The sequence below is a fragment of the Electrona antarctica genome (assembly GCF_951216825.1).
Source record: "Electrona antarctica genome assembly, chromosome: 23".
In the NCBI taxonomy this organism is placed as follows: domain Eukaryota; kingdom Metazoa; phylum Chordata; class Actinopteri; order Myctophiformes; family Myctophidae; genus Electrona; species Electrona antarctica.
In genome coordinates this window covers 32,289,535-32,309,781 of record NC_136804.1, presented here as the reverse complement: position 1 = coordinate 32,309,781, position 20,247 = coordinate 32,289,535, and the positions used below count along the sequence as shown (strand labels likewise).

The 20,247-nt window shown below is 43.1% G+C and overlaps 1 protein-coding gene and 1 long non-coding RNA gene across 11 annotated transcripts in view; one reads left to right on the top strand and one right to left on the bottom strand.

Annotated features, from left to right (window-relative positions):
* Positions 1 to 18,631, top strand: part of mybpc1 (myosin binding protein C1) — a 65,022-nt gene extending 46,391 nt beyond the window's left edge. For 8 of the 10 annotated variants that reach the window (XM_079494513.1, XM_079494512.1, XM_079494509.1 and 5 more), the window contains 9 exons: positions 1,859 to 1,993; positions 3,833 to 4,000; positions 4,376 to 4,464; positions 4,566 to 4,761; positions 5,164 to 5,303; positions 6,009 to 6,168; positions 7,771 to 7,907; positions 8,383 to 8,569; positions 18,167 to 18,631. In XM_079494513.1, coding sequence (XP_079350639.1) covers positions 1,859 to 1,993; positions 3,833 to 4,000; positions 4,376 to 4,464; positions 4,566 to 4,761; positions 5,164 to 5,303; positions 6,009 to 6,168; positions 7,771 to 7,907; positions 8,383 to 8,569; positions 18,167 to 18,270 — 1,316 coding nt within the window. In that variant the 3' untranslated portion in view covers positions 18,271 to 18,631. Of the gene's footprint in view, positions 1 to 1,858; positions 1,994 to 3,832; positions 4,001 to 4,375; positions 4,465 to 4,565; positions 4,762 to 5,163; positions 5,304 to 6,008; positions 6,169 to 7,770; positions 7,908 to 8,382; positions 8,570 to 11,813; positions 11,853 to 18,166 lie in introns of all 10 variants that reach the window. The other 2 variants (XM_079494511.1, XM_079494510.1) reach the window with 2 other exon arrangements.
* The window catches only part of LOC306916583, a 33,774-nt gene extending 13,869 nt beyond the window's left edge, over positions 1 to 19,905 (bottom strand). The window contains exons 1-2 of the long non-coding RNA XR_013789001.1: positions 19,282 to 19,905; positions 16,401 to 16,509 (exon numbers count right to left, since the gene is read on the bottom strand). This is a non-coding gene — a long non-coding RNA (uncharacterized lncRNA). The remainder of the gene's footprint in view (positions 1 to 16,400; positions 16,510 to 19,281) is intronic.
* Positions 19,906 to 20,247: the final 342 nt, after the last annotated feature.

The following is a 20,247-nucleotide window of genomic DNA, read 5'->3' as shown; positions in this document are numbered from 1 at the left end:
AAAAAGCAATTGAAGGAATTACAATAAACAATCCAAACAATTTAATACCACCGTCAAGAAGATTCACAACCAATTGACGAGAAAGAAGAATAGTTGTGTGCCTTCCTGAATCCACTCCTAGCAACGTGGACCCACTGGCCCTTTCAAACTCGTTAAGCTCGATTTATACTTCATTATATGCCAGCAATAGCCTGGTAACCCCTCTCCCCCTGATATGCTAACAGCAAAGCATTAAGGTTGCTTACGCAAGACAACATACAGTTTATCTGTCCCACTGTTTTGTATTAATCAAGCCAAACATTAAAAGCACGGCCCATGACACTGCGGTTGCATGTGTACATGTCTACCCTTGGGGACCCCCCCAGAGCAGCTGTTACCCCTCAGGACCGCATGGCCCAACCCCCCACATGCTGTGACCTCCACTGGACACGCAGGAGCTTTGGAAGATATTAAATATGCCTTTATAATGGCTGCCAAATCATCTCCGGATTAGAGGTTTAGGAGATCAGGCACTGTCGCGGGGAGCGCCGGGGAGGAGTAAAAATACGATTCCTCAATGTAAGAATAGACAGCACGAGCCAGCCCTAATGAGATCTGATGAACAGATTGAACACATACCTCACAGAGAGAGAGAGACTGCTCACTTCACCATAACTCACTATAATAATGTAAATGGCTTTACATTACAGTATACACGGTATAGTATCAGTAAGGCGAGAACCGGCGAGGTCGCGTGCACGCATCCGCCTGGGTGGCGGCAGACAGTCTGCAGACTGCTGGACGATCGCTGGCGCTTTAATTGGCATGGGGGGGGTCAGATCAACATATGGAATGAATTCTGTACTGGCCATATATGGAGTGTGTCTTGAGTGTACAGGGTTTGATGAAGTCAGATCAACATATGGAATGTCAGAACAGGAAGGACGGGTGGGGAGGGTCAACATATGGAATGTCAAAACAGCTCAGCTCCATATATGGAGATCTAAGGGTTTGAGGTCAGATGTAGAGTTTCTGGCCGGCTCCATATATGCAGAGATGGAGAGCTAAGGGTCTCCATGATGTCTCGCGATGTCACAAGATGTCACGAGGCATGACCATATATGGAGGCGTGACCATATATGGAGACGTGGGTGACTAACTAACTAATGGACGGACGGACGGAAGATTCAGGTTTTCATAGTAAATGCGACCTGCGGTTGCAATAAAAGCTTATTGTTCCTGTCAGACAGTAACCTCATCTCCATCCATGTCAGCTTTCTGTGACATGCTAGCATCATGTCCAAGGAGTGTACTTGTACTGTACATCAAGCTGCCTTGCTACAGAAACAGTCTTTGGTATGACCCGGCCGGGGATCGAACCCCGACCTCCCGCCTTCAGGGCAAACACCCATCCTCCGCTCACTCCACTGGCTCCCCATCTCATTCCGGACTGAATATAAGATTTCCCTGCTAACCCCGGGCCTTCTGCTCGGTCGCCCCCAAACTGTGGAACGCGGTCGACACTTTTAAGAGAGGACTAAAAACGTTCCTTTTTACCAAAGCATTTTTATAGCCTTGCCCTTATGTTTTAAATGTTCCTGTTCTATTAGATGTTTTTAACGGTTTCTTTTGCTTTTATTCATTTGCTGTAGCACTTTGAGATTCCGACAAATATAAAGTGCGTTATAAATAAAATCCATTATTATTATTATTATTAAACACTCTAACCACAAGGCCACTGAGCTGGTCACACATTAACAGAACCATTCAAAGCATCACGTTTGAAAATAACGGCTATAACAAGCGGCTATATCTGTAAGGCACAACTGTGTGCACCTGAATCTATCTGTGAACGTGTCGGAACTCCATTTTCCACCAGCCGTAACCAGTGAGCCCACCATGCTGGTGGTGGATGACGTCACGGACACCACGGTGACCATGAAGTGGCGTCCCCCCGACACCATCGGAGCGGCGGGCCTGGATGGATACCTCGTGGAGTACTGCATCGAAGGAAGTGAGACATCCAATTCCATTCATCCTTTCATTCAAGATGTATTTCATTCTATAGCAGTTGAACTCATTTGACGCGTCGCCACGTAATACAATGCAATACAACAACACTACACTGAAAATAAATTACTAATTTAGGAATTGGGGAAAATAAAAGACATATTTCATCATTTTGTTCGGTGTCGGGAGTTTTTTCCCCCCCTTATATTAATACCCGACTTCATCACACAAAGAGTGAAAATACAGTATATCTACAAGCTCACAACACGTCGGGATGCATCACGTTGTGGGCTTGTAGATCGGCTATTTTCGCTATTTTAAAATGTAAAGACAAAAAAAAGGAACAGTTTTGGACATACAAGGTTTCCTATAGCCGCCTCGGAACAGACCTGAGTGTTTCTTTGCTTATTACAGTATATACGGCCTGGCTCTGAAACAAGACAGCAGCAGTGACACTGATCCTAGGTGCATGTTTATCCAGTATTTTACCAAGGGAATCAGAGTTAAAGGAGTACGGTAGTTCACCCCCCAGAAAATATCATTTTCTATTCCATTCCTATGAAGCCTTGAATTCATGGAGTTTCTATTAAAATTCCTTTTAGAAGCTAATAATTTGATGACCGGTGGAGTCTCCTACTGAGTAGCCTGGAACTCACCTATGCTTTTTATGGCATAGGCAGCTCCCGGCAGGATCCGCCGGGAGAAACTATGTGCAGCTGCTAGACATGCGACTAATTAATTAGAGCGACAGAGAGAGAGAGGAGTGTGTGTGTGTATATGTGTGCGTGTGTGTGTCAATTTAACAAAGGTGCAGACGATCAGAAATCAGCAGAGAGTGAGTGATGTTTGCGCTACTCTATGCCGAATTGAAGTGGACTCGGACCCAGACTTTTTTTTCCTCCCTGGAAATAAAAACGTCTGTTTTTTTTTGGGGTGAACTAACTGTAGCTAAACTATCTGTTTTAGAAGTGGTTGTCCACACCCTCCCACATGACTGACTCAGTGGCGTATCTACAATAAGGCGAGGACAGACGGCCGCCTGTCCAAATCCATTTCTGCCTGCAGGCCAAAATCCATACACTGAGAAAAAAAGAGAGGACAAACACCAGACCTGAGAACTATTAGTGGACAGCGGATTGGCCGTTGCGCATAGAGCGCGACCCTCAATCACCCATTGGAATGCAAATGGATGCCTTTTAGCCTTTGTAGCCTACTCACCTGGCAGCTATATCTCTTTGAAAACCTTTACTGCTCCTGATTGTGCGCAGGGGGTGGGGGGGGGGGGGGGGGGGACGACAACACATCTTGTCTGCCCAACATGTACTGTAAATACTGGGAAACGCCACTGGACCGACTGTTGGGGTCACAGAATTTGAGAATTGACAAACTATTTTGGGAGACAAAATAAACAAAAGGATCCAAAATAAAATAACATTCTTCCAGTGAGCCACGTGGTTCGTCAGAGTAGACGTCAGAGTGCAGTCCATCTATGGCAGACTAAAGGCTCATTCATAGTCTGGATTTTCGGTGGTGAGGTGACCACCGCTCCGGTGGTGAGGTGACCACCGCTCCGGTGGTGAGGTGACCACCGGAGCTGAAATAACGTTGAGCGGTGGTGACTAAAAACAGAGATAAGGGCTGGGGTGGTGGCGGTGGTTTGCTCTTCACCGCGGCTCGTGACGTCATGTTGTAGTTCGGTGGTCACCTCACCACCGAAAATCCAGACTATGAATAATGCTTAAATGTGAATTTTGTATTGGCCACAACAATGTTTGTCTCTGCACTGATGAGCCTCACATTAATTTGAGTCCTTCCAACCCCTCCCTGCCCAACCCACACACAGCTGATGACTGGATCGTGTCCAATTCGGCGCTGACGGATAAGACCAAGTTCTGCCTCACTGGTCTCCCTCCGGGGTCCAAGATCCTGGTCCGCGTGAGCGCCCTGAATGCAGCTGGAGCCAGCTCTCCACGGACACTTCAACACTCCATCCTTGTCAAAGAGGTTATCGGTGAGCTTGGGAGAATCCTAGCTTGATATTCTTTTGAATTTCATTTAACTTCATTACGAGTCTTTTGATAACTTCTTCAATAGCAACATCAATTCTATCCAGCCACATATATTATTGTTATGAACTGTATCGCAAGGACACTAGGACAGTCTTTTTTTCCCCCAGTATTTTAGATTAAAAAAAAACTGTTGATGTCTTTTGTGTATATATCATGTTAAAAAACGATTGCCCGTTGATTAAACCCCATAACTGCAACACCTCAAGTTCGATTCTAACTGAAGAACTAGTCTTGCATATTTCTCTCTGTTCAGTTTTAAAGTCTTTCTGCTGTCCTGTTTGAACAAACATAATGACAAATCCTGATTGTCCCCCCAGAACCACCCAAGATTCGCATCCCGCGTCACCTGAAGCAAACGTACACTCGAAAAGTTGGAGAAGCGGTCAACCTTGTGGTACCATTTCTGGTAAGGCTATTGGAGAACGCAGTGAGTAATTTCCCCCAAGATGGCAACCGTTCTGCACTGAACCAAGTGTTGCCACACTCTCTGTCGTATCGTCCATATAGGGCAAGCCCAGGCCGAAGGTGAGCTGGCTGAAAGAAGGGCAGCCCATCGACCAGGCACACGTCAGCATCCGTAACACCGACTGTGACAGCATCATTTTCATCCGTAAGGCAGAACGCAGCCACTCTGGGAAGTACGAACTGTCGGTGCAGGTGGAGAACCACAATGACACGGCCATCCTTGATATTCAGATAGTGGGTGAGTGATGGGGGTTACATCTCCTACCAGTTACTAAATGGCTCTTTTCCGACCCAGAACCTTCCGTAAACCAGAAACCTTCCAGAACCCATAACGTTCTGTGATGGTCTTTTGTTTAAATGTTAACACTTTAAACCAGAACCACCCCTTAAAATACAACTCGACAAACGTGTGCATCGGCTGTTTTTGCTATTTTCGACATCCGAGTTCTGAGCAGGGCTCAAATTAGGTTCTGAGAACCTTGTCTGAAACCGAGCTGTAGTGTTATGGAAAGAAAGAAAAGAACCCAATGAAATGCATTTCACAGCACAGTTCTTGTAGTCGAAAAAAGCATAGAAAGAAAAAAATAATTGACTGTAAGTTAAAACTGTTTGCATAATGTCTTTTTAAACGGTTGTTTAGACCTGCCCGGCCCTCCCCAGTGTGTGAAGATCGAAGAGGTTTGGGGAACGAACGTAGCTCTGGACTGGACTCCTCCAAAGGACAGCGGCAACTGCCCCATAACGGGCTACACCATTCAGAAAGCGGACAAGAAGACCATGGTAGGAAACCTGCTTTGACATGTCTGATGATGACTGTGATCCAGACACCGCTAGATATGCTACAGCTTCAGTATATCCTTCAACCTGACACATAAAAACACACCCGTGAGTGGTGCAACTCCGTACGGGGGTCCCTGGTGGGTCCCTGGAACTTCCAGACCCCCAGGGTGCCAGCCCGGTTCCGGCGAGCCGCCCCGCGTCCGAAACGGTTGAGAAATGACAGAGTTACTGTGTGGGGGAATTAGCAGACACCTCTTCCTCTCTCTCTCTCTCTCTCTCTGTCTCTGTAATTAGCAGGCAACAATGCAACACTATCTCTCTCTCTGTTTCTAGCACAACAGCGCCACTTTTGCCCCTACTGGTGCTCTAAACATAGGGACATTGCTGTTTCTTGGAGTGGTTGCACCACTCAAAAATGTGACACACTGTAGCCTAAGTCCACCTAGTGGTGGAAAAAGTTACTTAGTAAAAGTAACAATACTGCAATGTAGACACACTCGGTTACAAGTACAAGCTCGGAATTCAACATTTACTTGAGTAAAAGTACAAAAATCATCAAAAAGTACCAAAAGTAGAAGTATTCAATTATACAATTTATAAAACATCCTTTGAAAATAGCAGATCTACAAGCTTACAATTGTGACGTTGTTGTTTCTCTGTGAATATCGCGTGTCAGAGTGTCACCATATTCCATTTGATCTGCAGGAGTGGTACACGTGCATCGAGCACTACCACCGCACGTGCATCACCATCACAGAGCTGGTGGTGGGCAACGAATACTACTTCAGGATCTACTCGGAGAACATGGTGGGACTCAGCGAGTGTGCGACTCAGACCAAGGACAGTGCGCTCATCGTTAAAGAAGGTATATGTCCTAGTCTGTCTGTCCCTGTGGCACTTTGTCCTGTCTGTAAGTGTCTCCAGGCATTGTGTGTCCTCGTCTGTCCCTGTGGCACTTTGTCCTGTCTGTAAGTGTCTCCTGGCATTGTGTGTCCTCGTCTGTCCCTGTCGCACTTTGTCCTGTCTGTAAGTGTCTCCTGGCATTGTGTGTCCTCGTCTGTCCCTGTGGCACTTTGTCCTGTCTGTAAGTGTCTCCAGGCATTGTGTGTCCTCGGCTGTCCCTGTGGCACTTTGTCCTGTCTGTAAGTGTCTCCAGGCAATGTGTGTCATCGTCTGTCCCTGTGGCACTTTGTCCTGTCTGTAAGTGTCTCCAGGCATTGTCTGTCCCATGGTGGTATGACCTCTGTCCCTTAACAGTCCATAATTAACAGTGGTGGAAAAACTACTCACTTTTTTTTTTTTTTTACTTAAGTAAAAAGTATCAATACTTTAATACTTTACAAGTACAAGTTTGGTAATCAAAATGTACAGTATTGCGCAAAGGTATACTGAATTCAAAATATACTTAAAGTATCAAAAGTTAAATACTCATCATGCAGAACGTGCCGTTTCACAAGTTATCATATGTCTAAAATGTATACAAATATTTCCAAAATAGCATATCTACAAGCTCACTACCATGTGACTACCAATCTACAAGCTCACTACCATGTATGTGACTATCATGTAATTGGTAACTAATGTTTTCAAATAATTTTAGTGGAGTAAAAAGTACAATATTTGCTCTCTGAGATGTAGTGTTGAACTTTGGACATATCCCACTAAAGTAAAAGTACCTTAAGTATTGTACTTACGGTAAGTATGGTGCTTGAGGAAATGCACTTAAGTTACTTTCCACCACTGATAATGAGCCCTTCGCTAAAACCCCACCCTAAAAGCGATTGTCCAATGCCAATCCAAATAGTTTAGCAACTGTTGCTAAATGCAGGACAAGCTTTTGTCACCTCATAGCTGTCAATTACATTTTGCGTGGCTGTGTTGTTGAACATGAACACATACACAGCACAAACTCAATACAAAGACTGTTAACTGTGAGTGGACGACCCAATTAAGCATTACACTTGTTTACAAGAGGGTCCACCATGTTCAATTCATCAAAACATTTAGAGACGTACAGATACACTACTATATAGTCAAAGAACAGAACAGGAATTCATCATAAAGGAGGTAAAAAGGGAAAAGAAACATATACAGTGAGGGGAAAAAGGGGGGGGGCAGTGGGGGGTAACCACAGTGGTAACCACAAGGTTGCCAGTTCGGGCTCCCCCAGAGTTGGTGTCGAAGTGTCCTTGAGCAAGACACTGAACCCCAAATTGCTACCGGTGTGCTGGTTGGTGCATTGCATGGTTTCCGCCGCCATCGGTGTATGAATGTGTGTGTGAATGTAATGCACAATCTATGTAAAGCGCCTTGGATAAAGGCGCTATTTAAATGCACCATTTATCATTTACCATTTTGCCGTTGTCTTTCTCATCATCATCACATGGGTTATTCCCCCATGATACAGCTCAGCGCACGTTGTATCATGCAGCACAACATCCTTCCTCCTCTATCCTTTCCTCCGCAGGCATGCAGCTCAAAACACCAGAGTACACCGACCACGACTTCAAAGAGGCTCCCAAGTTCACCCAGCCGCTCATCAACACGTTTGCAATCGCCGGCTACAACGCCACACTCAACTGCGCCGTTCGCGCCAACCCACGGGTAAGATAGAGCCCAAACATTGGGGTGTAAAGTAACTCTTAACTACACTTTTGAACTATGTTTTTATATTCTATATACACACACACACACACACACACACACACACACACACACACACACACACACACACACACACACACACACACACACACACACACACACACACACACACACACACACACACACACACACACACACACACACACACACACACACACACACACACACACATATATATATAGTTTTTTGTATTAACTTTACTGGAGTAAAGTTCCAATTTCAGTACTTTTACTTCTACTCCACTACATCACAAATATTACACTTTTACTCCACTACAATTATTTGAAAACTTGAGTTACTATTTACAAACCTATACTTTAGCTCTCTCTTGTAGAGTGTGTGTGTGCGCGTGCGTGCGACCGTGCGTGCGTCTGTGTGTGTGTGTCTCATTGCCTGCTACACGTGCCTCCTGCAGCCCAAGGTGATCTGGATGAAGAACAAGATCATGATCATAGACGACCCTCGCTACCGCATGTTCAGCAACCAGGGGGTGTGCACCCTGGAGATCAGGAAGCCCAGCCCCTACGACGGAGGAGTCTACTCCTGCAAGGCCGTCAACGACCTGGGGGAGGCGCTGGTGGACTGCAAGCTGGAGGTCAAAGGTGAGTGTGTGGATTTAGAACCCCTTTAGGACAGACTGAGACCAGATTCTACTAAATGTTCTTCTAAATCCTGACAGTTTTCTGGAAAAAAAATCATGTCAAGGACCCCCAGAATTATATGTACTGTATGTGGCCGGCAACCCCCCATCTGAAATATGTTGTTCCAGGGACCCCCCCCAGAAGCAAAGATATGAGTTAAAAACGTTGGCTGTGAAAGAATACATATTAAAAGATTTGCACACGTGTTTACGACTTCTGCAAGCTCATATGAGCTTGTAGATCTGCTCATTTTCAACAGCTAATGTTTAAAATAATGGTAAAAAGTTAAGGTAAACATCAAGGAAGAGAAAGAACATCCGTACACTAGTTTCTAGAGCTCCACGAGACTTTCTTTATTTAGAGGCAACAAATTGTAACGTTTCGACCTACTAGGTCTTCATCAGGCAAACAGTTAAGGTGACACAGATGCGTTCCAGTCCTTAATGGGTTAGTCTCGTGTGGGCCGGACTGTTGCCGGGCCAGCATTTTCAAATGCTTCCGGTCACACAGTCTGGAGCAGACGGAAGCTCTGATCACGAACAAGCGCTAAAGCGGATGTGAAGCCTCCTCCCCGCTTCCGTTTTGTCTTAGTTTACAGTCGCGCAAATGTATCCTAAATCCAAATCATAGCTTTCCGCTTAGCAGAAATGGGAGTTAAAAAAAAAAGATATTTTAGAATATATTGGACGGAAATGACAAACAGATGCCAGCTTCCGAGATTGGAAGGCAGTGACTATTGCATTCTGTTGTCTGGCTATGCGAGACTAGTGTGGATTGGGAAGTGTGTCGCTTGTTTTATTCTCTGTGGTACATGGAGGAGGAGCTGGTTCCCTAAAAAGCCTTCTCTATAGTGGTGACTGGTGACCCCCGGTCAATAAAAGTGGTTCTCAAACTTTTTCATGTTAAGGACCCACCAAATTTGGCTGAATCTTAATATGTTTAAATAGCGGTCATTCCCTCCTCAGATGTGTTCTGAAGTTTTGCTTCCTTGTGTTCAAAGACCGCCAAGCATTCCTTGTTTTAAATCAATCACTAGTTAAGTAACTGTGTAAAAGAGAAGAAGCATTTTGTGAACCCAGCACCAGCCTACAGCAGTGAGCCGTGTTCTCCAGTACAGGCCTGAGCATAAACATAAACATAGGCATTGGACATGTAAGTATACTGGGAACTTTATCATTATAAGGGGAGGTACTACAGGGTAATAGGCAAGCATTGCTGAATGTATTACAAAATGTCATTTTCACTAGTAAATTTAGTTGGCAAATGTATAAAATCACGTGTTATTGGTAGTAATTGTGTGCATGATATTGAATTTTACATGTTTTAGAAGAAAAATATCCAAACAGTATATATATATACAAATTGACATTATCCATTTATTTTTTTGTTGCCTGTAGTACCTGGCCTTATATGACAATTTGACGCAATAATCCGTTCATTTGTGTGCGGTGCAGTGCACACAAATGACCCACAAAGTTCTCATGGATGTGTTTCACTTGTCACAAAACTGGAGTCTATTTCAGCATGTCTCATCACACCCAGAAACGTCTCTGTCCTTACCTACACAGTGTCACACACAGACAGTAGCGTCGCTGCACATCACACACACATTCACTTACAAGGTCTGTGAGTGGCCGCAAGAAACAGAAAGAATACCAAACGACTCGCCCATTTACCAACTCGCCCCCGCGAACAGTTAATTTAGTATATCCCTCCCTCTCTGAAATCTGAAATTATCTTGTATACAGATTTATTTGAATGTATAGTAGTCGATCTCTGTAAAATTAAGAAAGAATAACATGAGACAGAGACTGTGACTGCTTATTTAAGTTAATTTAGGACCTTCTAGCAGTTAATTTCGTTTTATTAAACACATTTCTTCCATGTAGCCCATGTTTTGTAATGGTTTGTTATTTACAACTAGGTAGAGTAGTGGGGCGAGATGGAAAAGGGGCGACCGTACCTGTTACCAACAGAAATAGGCACAAGAAAGCAGTGCTAATTTTGACAGCAAATTCTGATTTAGTCTCAGTCTTTTGAATAACACACCAGTTAATTAATAACACACTAGTTAGCACTAGTTCTAGTCCTATTTTAGTCATCTGAAATAGTTTAGTCTTAGTCGACTAAATATCAAAATATTTTTTTGTCTTAGTCTTTTATAGTCTTAACCTTAGTTAACAAAATCAGCACTACATGGTACCTAAATACCAGTGTTAATTTGGACAGCATTCTAGATTTAGTCTTAGACTTTTGCATAACCCACCATTTAGATTTAGTCCTATTTTAGTCATTTGGAATTGTTTAGTCTACAAGTCTAGTCTTAGTCAACTAAATATCAAAATATTTTTGTCTGTCTTAGTCAATTTATGCAAACAAATTTGCATAAATGTTTCTGTGTGGGGTAAATGATAACTCCTTAAACTCACCAGATGCCAGCGTAAATGGTCTGCATTTCTATAGCCCCATTCGCCAAAGTGAAATCCAATTAACCACACACACACACACACACACACACACACACACACACACACACACACACACACACGCACACACACGCACGCACACACACACGCACACGCACGCAAGCACGCACCAATGGTGGAGGCTACCATGCAAGGCAACCGACCTGCTCACCGGGAGCAGTCGGGGGGGTTCCGCGTCTTGCACTTTGACAGGAAGCCACGAGGCGCCGCAGGGGATCGAACCGGACGGCTCTACTACCTCCTGAGATGTTGGTTATTATAACTCCTCATGTAAAAAAGAGTTCAGCAATAACCCGACAGTGTACGAAGGCACACCTTAGAGTATATATGAATAGAGACGGCACCCGCAGGAAACCCTGAGGCGAAATGGGCATAGTGGCCGGATTTGTCATTGCAGCGCTGGTCCGTTGACTATCATTGCGCACGTTCATGTTATTGGGCCCATGACACGTGAACGAATGTTTCACACGTGAACGCGCGCAATGATAGTCAACGACAGCGTGTTCATGTTATTGGGGCAAATCCATCCCAGAATGCACTCTGTTCCTACCCGGAAGGAGGAGGGATATCGCCTCATGCGCTTTTGAGCAACTTAATGCTAGTGGATGGGAGGAGAACTCTGGTGCCGTCTCTATTCATATATACTCTAATAAGAGGCACACATATAACTCCTTCATGTAAACATTGTGTTAACATCTTCTCTTCTCTCTCCTCCCCAGTCCAAACACAGGAGTTGTGAATGTATGTTGTCATCCAAGGTAAGCTTTCATATGGTTTTGGCATATGAAGCTTATGTCATTCATTATGCATCGTGTTAAGGCTCATACATAGTCTGGGTTTTCGGTGGTGAGGTGACCACCGAACTACAACATGATGTCACAAGCCGCGGTGAAGAGCAAACCACCGCCACCGCTCCAGCCCTTCTCTCTGTTTTTACTCACCGTCCACCGCTCAACGTTATTTCAGCTCCGGTGGTCAGCTCACCACCGGAGCGGTGGTCACCTCACCACCGAAAATCCAGACTATGAATAGGCCTTCAGTAGTGTAGCTTTAGACCTGGGCGGTATCCTATCCATCTGTCCGGGCCATTTTCCTACTTCCTGGTGTTACCGATGATACTATAGTTAAGGCTCTGTTCTCTCTCTGACTCTGTTTGACCAGAATGGAACAGAGCCTTCAATCCCTTCATTAGTAGCAGTGTTGTGAAGGAAGTATAGGGAAGGGGCTTTCCATTTAACGGACAGACACACAGCATTGTAGGCTAGACAATGTTTTATGTAACTTAGTTTTATACACAAATACCATCATATACTATATACCCCAAGTGAAATGTCATGATGCTGTGAAGGTGTGGAAAACATTAAATACCGCCCAAGTCTAATTGTAGCATCTCTCTGAGTTCAAGCAGTCCCAGGACAAAGCCACTGGGGAAAAAATAATGATTTTCCTCTAACTGCTTTGCTGGCCGGCTATAACAAACATCTGTCTCTTCCCAAATATTTCAGCAGATGTGGTTGATGTGAACTAACTGCATGCTTGACCGGTGGTGCCCTGATAACAGACCGTTTCTCATGTACAGTAACTTGTATCTAAGGTGAGTAAAACCTCAAAGAAACGCTCTGATCTTAGCCTTGAATTAATAGCAACATTCGGGGGAAGACTCTGGTATCAAGCGATTTCTATACATGCTCTGTTTCTCCTGGATGCCTTGCAGTGGATCAGATCTAAACTGGACAAGCTAACATGGAGTGTGTTATTATAGTCCTTGGTTTGTAATTTAGTACGATTTATGCTGTATTCATGAGTTATTCATGAGATCGGCAATAATAGGGCGTCCAGGTGGTGCAGAACTTGAAAGTTCCTGCTCACCACGGTGGAGAATTGCCCCACATGTGCATCCGGCTTGGCTGCGACCTAGCTTTTTCCTCCCCGGGTGGGAGGGGCTGGGAAAGAGCGCCGCCGCGGCTTGTAATTGGGTGAGGCGAACCGTCAGTGGGTACTAGGGAGATCTCCGCTGTGTTCATTGTAGGGCGGACGAGGATTTACTATTCTGTGTCTATCAGGTTACAACTCGAACTGCACCGAGTCGGCTCAAGTGAACTTTGCAATGTTCGACACGGCGACTCGCTCACTTTAGCACGCTACGTGGTGTCTCTCGTGGCTCAAGTTTGCTTGAGACGGTGCCCCGCCTCCATTGAGGTCTCCAAAACTATAGTGCGAAAGTCCCGCCCAAAGTCCTGCCCACCTGGGGAGGAAAATGTAGTTGGCGGCTTGGCCGGGGCGCTCCAAAGAACACTCTTATGCACACATTGCACAGCAGCCATATCGGAAAGAAATAAGACTATATTCTTGCCATTAAGTTAATGAAATGCCACCCCGTTGTCACCCTGCTTTTCCAATGCAAAATGCCAACATGGTCGCCGTGGGACTTCACAGATGTTACCAATGATTCTAATGAAGGCTCTGTTCCATGTAGTGTAGCACAGTGGTTCTCAAACCTTTTCATTTCTCAAGGACCCCCATAACTGTACGCGTGGAACCAAATGGACCAACTTTAGCCCATAGAACTGGAGCCCTGACTCTTAGGCAGTAATGCAATTCCTATATTGATATATAATATATCAATATAGGATTTTGATTTACTGCCTGAAAATGTGTTTATATAGCCTACAACACCCTACAGTATGTGCTATATATATATCGATATTCTATGTATATACACAACATAAACTAAATTTTCTGATTTAATAGATGAAATCAGGCCTACATTAATCATGAATTAACTCCACTGTCAACTTTGTGGATGTCAGTGTGTGACATTAACTGTGTCAATCGATGCAAAAACATGTCTTTATTTATTTAGCATAGGCTGTAGCTAAATACCGAGAATTAACCTCAAGGCCTTTGCTCTTGAAACCATTGTCCCAAGTGGCCCCTAGTGGCAGAGAAGAGAATGACTACCGTTTCAGATTTCTAGGCAAACTATGTCAACACACTGACCTGCAGTGGTGGAAAAAGTACTCACATTTTTTACTTGAGTAAAAGTATCAATACTGCAATGTAGAAACTAGAAATACTCTGGAACTCAAAATTAACTTGAGTAAAAGTACTAAAGTATTGGTATCAAAATGTACGTAAAGTGCCAAAAGTAGCCTACTCTTTTTTCAAATGGCCTAAATGTATACAGGGCTGAAGTGGTTATGTATGTTTTATAATAATAATCAAAATAATAAAAAAAAAGTATCTTGTAGTGGAGTAAAAGTATAACATTTGCCTCTGAGATGTAGTGGGGTAGAAGTAAAAGTAGGCTATTGAACATTGTAAATACTGAAGAAAGTAAAACATAAATAAGAATACCTCAAAATTGTGCTTTAGTACAGTACAGAAATTAGTTCACACCACTGACAACCTGTGGGGCTTTAGCTATAGTCCGGCAGATGGGGTGGACAGGTGGGAAATTTGGTATATAGTCTTTTTTATTGGCCTAAAATATTGTCTATATGCATACATTCATGAATCCACTTGCTTGCTTGTTTCTTGTGACCCTACCATTAATATCCTATGGCATGTCAAACGTTCCTTATGCTTTAAGTAGCATGTGACACGTCAAAGTAGGGGGTTTTCATGATTCTGAATCCATTCCAAGCATTAGTTTTGCACAAAAAACACGGCTAAAAACAGCCATATAGACGTCATGACAAACGTGATGATGAGATCAGCACAAAATGTGATGAGGTTAGCACATTTGGGCACGTGGCTAAGGCTGTTTTTAGCCCAAGGAGTGTATTTTGTGCAAAACTAATGCATGGAATGTATTCAGAATCATGAAAACCTGTCACATGCTACTTACAGCATAAGGGAAGTTTGACATTTTTGACATGTTTGCCTGCCATAGGATGTTAATGGTAGGGTCACAAGAAACCCCTATAACAAAATTGCCCAATACCGACCGAATTTTCTGACAAGTGGATTCATGAATGTATGTATATAGACAATATTTTAGGCAAATTAAAAAAAAAGACTATATACCAGATTTCCCACTTTAAACAAAAGAATAATGGACTAATAGATGGTGGACTGATGACTTACATTATCCCACAGACATGGAGATAAAAGTTGAAAAAAAGTAGTAATGCGTTAAATTCCCTGACCACTCATACAGGACTTTTCACTCTACTGTAGCTAGCATCCTCTCCTCAGGACTGTGCGGGAGCGGGCACAAACTACTAAACTGACGGCTCCCTCACACACCTGTTAGACAGGCTGACAGCTCCCTCACACACCTGTTAGAGTCTCTATAGGTGGTGGGCCAATTGGCATTGTCATACTACTGCTGAATATTTGGCTCATTAAAGATTTTTCAGATCATAAAAATGTCAGCATAGCTCCTTCAACCTGACTAGAGTTATGATCAGCAAGATATGCCAGAAGGAACCCTGCATGTTCAAAATGTTCCCTTTTGTTGTTGTTCCACTGGATTTGCCTGTATACCTGAGGCTGATTCTCCAAATGTCTTACATCTTAACGGTTTTCTGTATCAGTGGTTCTCAAACCTCCAAACCTGTGTGTCAAGGAACCCCACAATTATATGTATTTAGCCGCGGTCCCCCATCTCAAAATAATTTCTTCCAGGAACCCCCAGAAGCAAAGATTTGAGTTAAATATGTCTGCTTTGAAAATAAAAATATATATATTCAACGATTTGCACAAATGTGGCACGCTATGAGCTTGTATATCTACTATTTTTGAATAGCCAACAAATGTAGCCTGGCTAAAGCCAGACGCGAATCAGCCGTTGGCAAAACAAAAAGTGATTTGAGTCTGGCTTATTTGCCAGGCTACAACCAATGTGCTGCTGTATAAGTAAGTAAGTAGCCTTGCCAGGCCATGGGGCCCATAGGGCAGGAGCCTATCTCCTGTTTCTGTAGCGTGAGGCAGCTTGATGTACAAGTACACCCCCTGGACAATGTGACGCTAGTATGTCGCAGGGATTACCCCCAATCCAACCCTTGATGCTGAGTGCCAAGCAGGGAGGCACTGGGTCCCATTTGTAGAGTCTTTGGTATGACCCGGCCGGGAATTGAACCCCGACCTCCCAGTCTCAGAGCGGACACTCTAACGACAAGGCCACTGAGTGGCTACTGTATATGTATAGCTACAATCTGACACAGATGCTTTCCCGGGTTTGAATGGGTTTATATTAAACTCTTGTATGACAATAGCTCATACAAGAGCTTTTCAGTGGAGCAGAGTAAGTGAAAGCACCCGTGTGAGTGTTCAGTGTGTTTGCTAGCCGAGCAGCTTACCTGTGCATCTTGTACATCTACTGACGACCTGCTGGTATCCTGCTGCCGCTGACTGCACATTCTTCATGGCCTGTGTCGACTTTCACATTCCGTTTGCCTTGAACTAGGGCTGAAAATGATGAATTGTTTGAGAGAAAGGTGATCAAATTAACTTAGTAATAGGAACAATTGCTTCAGTGATACAGTATCAAGTAAGGCACGCATTTCTAATATGTGTGTGACTATTTCAATCTCTTGGACATTTATTTAAAACGTCTTGTTTTTGTTCTGTTAGTAATTGAAAATTGACTACTGTGTCTATTTGAGTTTAGGTAACTTGGTGGTGAGGATTTATCGTCATTTGGTCTAAATTGATCGGATTAACTGAATATTTGATGTTTTCAAAGGCAGCCATATTGACTTCACATGTGTTACCGTGACACTACATATGGCTCTGTTCCCTTTAGTGTAGCAGAGCCTTTCCAGTGACCTCTGTTCGACCTAATTATTAGTAACCTGTGAAGGAAGTAATATTGCACCGAACATGGCTTCAATTAAGCTAAAGGTATCAATATCACACAATATAACATAATATTATGTTATGGCAAAAAGCCTCTATTTAAAAATGTACTTACAAAATATATATTGGAATAAAAATAGCATTTTGTTGTCACATGAAAAATCAAGAAAAAAAAGATTAACAACGTCACAACATGTCGAACCGCAACGTGTTGTGAGCTTGGAGATCAGCTATTTTTGAATAGCTGATGTAATTGGGCTTAAGTGTAATGTAATGTTTTGTGTTAATCCAGCTTTGTACAGCTTTTTTCTGTACAAAAGGAGTAGGCTTAAAAGGATATTTCACGTTCAAAAAAAGCTTTTGGACATTTTTATCATCTACTCAGGCTTATGTAAACACTCCAGACAGTGTTTAAGTTGCTTGATTCCATTATTAATTTTAGCTGCCCCACCCCTTCCTATACAACCCCATTGTAACTCCATTCTCACCATGATAGATTCATCCAAAACACCCGGGCGTACATACATTCAAGGCATTTGCATATATATATATATATATAGTATAAAGTATTATATATAATATATATATAAAACATGGGCACCTCACGTATTAGAAGTCAGTCACCAGAGACAAGGACGGTGTTGAATCTATCATGGTTAAAATGGAGTTTGAAGTCATAATGGGTTTGTATAGGAAGGGGATGTGGCGGCAAAAATGAATATTAAATATCTAAAAAACTGAATCTAGCAACTTAAAAACTATCCGGGGCGTTCACAAAAGCCTGAATAAGACGATAAAATGACCAAAAGCTTTTTTTGTAAAAGTGAAACATCCCTTTGAGTTGTTACAGAAATGTCCCCTCCCTCCCCTCCGTTATGTTTACAAACTGCATGCGCCTGTCCCCTATAGCAGGGGTTCTCAACGTTTTTGGCTGGGGACCCCCGGCTGGGGACCCCCGGAAATGCTTTGGCCGTGTCTCGCAACCCCCTACCCCGCCCCCAATACAAATTGACCACTATACAATAACCTTAATAATAGCAAAAATACATCATAAATAAATAGGCTAACATTATGCATGCACTGTGTACTATGTAAACTCTTAATTTCATCTTCCAGCCATTCAGTTGCATTCAGTTTTTTTGTTTGGGGACCCCCAAAGATAATTTGGCGACCCCCCCCGGGGGGTCGCGACCCACGTGTTGAGAACCCCTGCCCTATAGCCGGCAGTGTCCTGAGAGTGTGTCCTCTCCTCTGCCCTGTCCCCCAGGTGGCTTCACCTTCTACGAGCTGATGCAACGCGGCGTCCCTATGCAGCTCATTGATAAGTACATAAACGAAGCCAAGGCCGCATGCGAGCAGCTGGACGAGTAAAAGCAACCGACAAATCAATGCCTGCCTCCACTCAGAGCACACCCACTCTACCTGCCTACCCGGGGTCAGCGGGCGATGGATGGATGGATGGATGGATGGTTAGATGGATGGATGGATGGATGTCATCACTATCACTACATAATCAACAACTTGCGTGATCGCACTTACTTTTGCGTAATCGTGAGAATCGTTCCATCCATCTGTATAAATTCATCTGTATAAATAAATTCATACAAATTGGAAATGGCAGATATACAAGCTTACACGCTGTGCTGTGACACATTGTGAGCTCGTAAATCGACTATTTCCCCTATATTACTTTTTTTTTAAAAGCATGCCATTATTAAATATGGGGGCAGGCCTATTTTTGTCTATTGTACATTATTTATTTTGATTATAGGTACCGGTCATTGTCAATAATGTCTTTGTATATTAACGTTATTTGTCATATGTGCCCGGTAAAAGGCAATTTATGTTCGGATGTTCAAAAAAACAAATGTGCAAAAACACAATTAAATCATCAATCACAATTATTTATATGACAATAAATCATCACGTAAAATGTAGTGATGACAGACTCTATTTACAGAACAAGCAAACGCCCTGCCCACGGCTGTTGAGTTCAATGGACAGGTGGCGCCATCTTGTGAGGTTCTCAGCTATTACTTTAAATGGCGTGAGTGACCTCGCGCTCTTTCCGTTATAGACAGATGGGTGGATGGATTGACATGAGGAATACGTGCGAGTGTGTGTGTGTGTGTGTGTGTGTGTGTGTGTGTGTGTGTGTGTGTGTGTGTGTGTGCCTGTGCGTGTGCGTGTGGCTGCGGGTGTGGGAGAGTATATACTTCTCTGTGGCTTGCTGTGTTCAGGTTTGGGGCACATTCAGATTTGCTACCTGTGGCTCAGATACATGTATACAGGCATTGCTTTGGCTCAAATGTGTGTAAAAAAATAATAATAATACAAAATATATAATTTATGTAGCCTATAGGTCACAGTAATAACACTTACCTACAGTAGGCTACTGCCAGTCTAGTCTTGGTTGATCGTGCTTGTTGGAGGTAATATATTTGTCTGAAAGGAGAGGAAAAATCTTTAATTGTTTCATGAGTGACCTTATGATGTTTTGCAATATACTGTAATTAACAGAACTTACAAAATGTGTTATGGCAGAACGAATTAACCACTTGAACCCTATATAGGCTACTTCATTGATCAGAGGCCCAAAACTGGGCCCCTTGATTTATTCTCTCTACACCGAATATGTTAGCCAAAAATAGCCGATCTACAAGCTCACAACGCGTCACGATGCAACACGTTGTGAGCCTGTAGATCGGCTATGTTTGCCAAATGTTCACCCCCAGAATCGCTAGGGTTCATGTGGTTAAAAGGTTTGGATAACTGCATTTATTGATTTGACTTATATGAGTCGCTGACATATTTGTTTGATTTCATTTATTTTCTTGGGGGGTGAAATATGTTTTCATGACATGATAAATAAATAATGGAAGATTTGGAGGCTTACAAACAGTCTTCATGTACATGACACTTATTGAGACTTGAAAGATGACTATTCATGTGTGCATGCAGCTTTTCCCTTTGTAAGTATGACCATCATGGAATAAAACAGCTTGTACAATTTGTCTTTGCGATTCTTATTGCCGTGTAAATCCCAGTTGCCATAATTGTACAGAGCTTTGAAACAAATTGAACAGCAAAGCCTGCTATAGCCTATATTACGCTTGTTTACAATATATAAAGTCAGTCAATATTGTTGGCTAACGATGCTATCACACAGTCACACTAGGCCTATGTGTCAGCCAGAGAGCCACATTCAGAAGTAGTCTACTGGAAGCCCCCATATGTCCCATGTTAGACCCAGAAATGTTGTTTAATGTAAACTTATATGATTCAAAATTCAAATGTCCTCTATATGCTTAGCAGATGAGATTAAGCTTGGTTGCTAAAAGTTGCAAG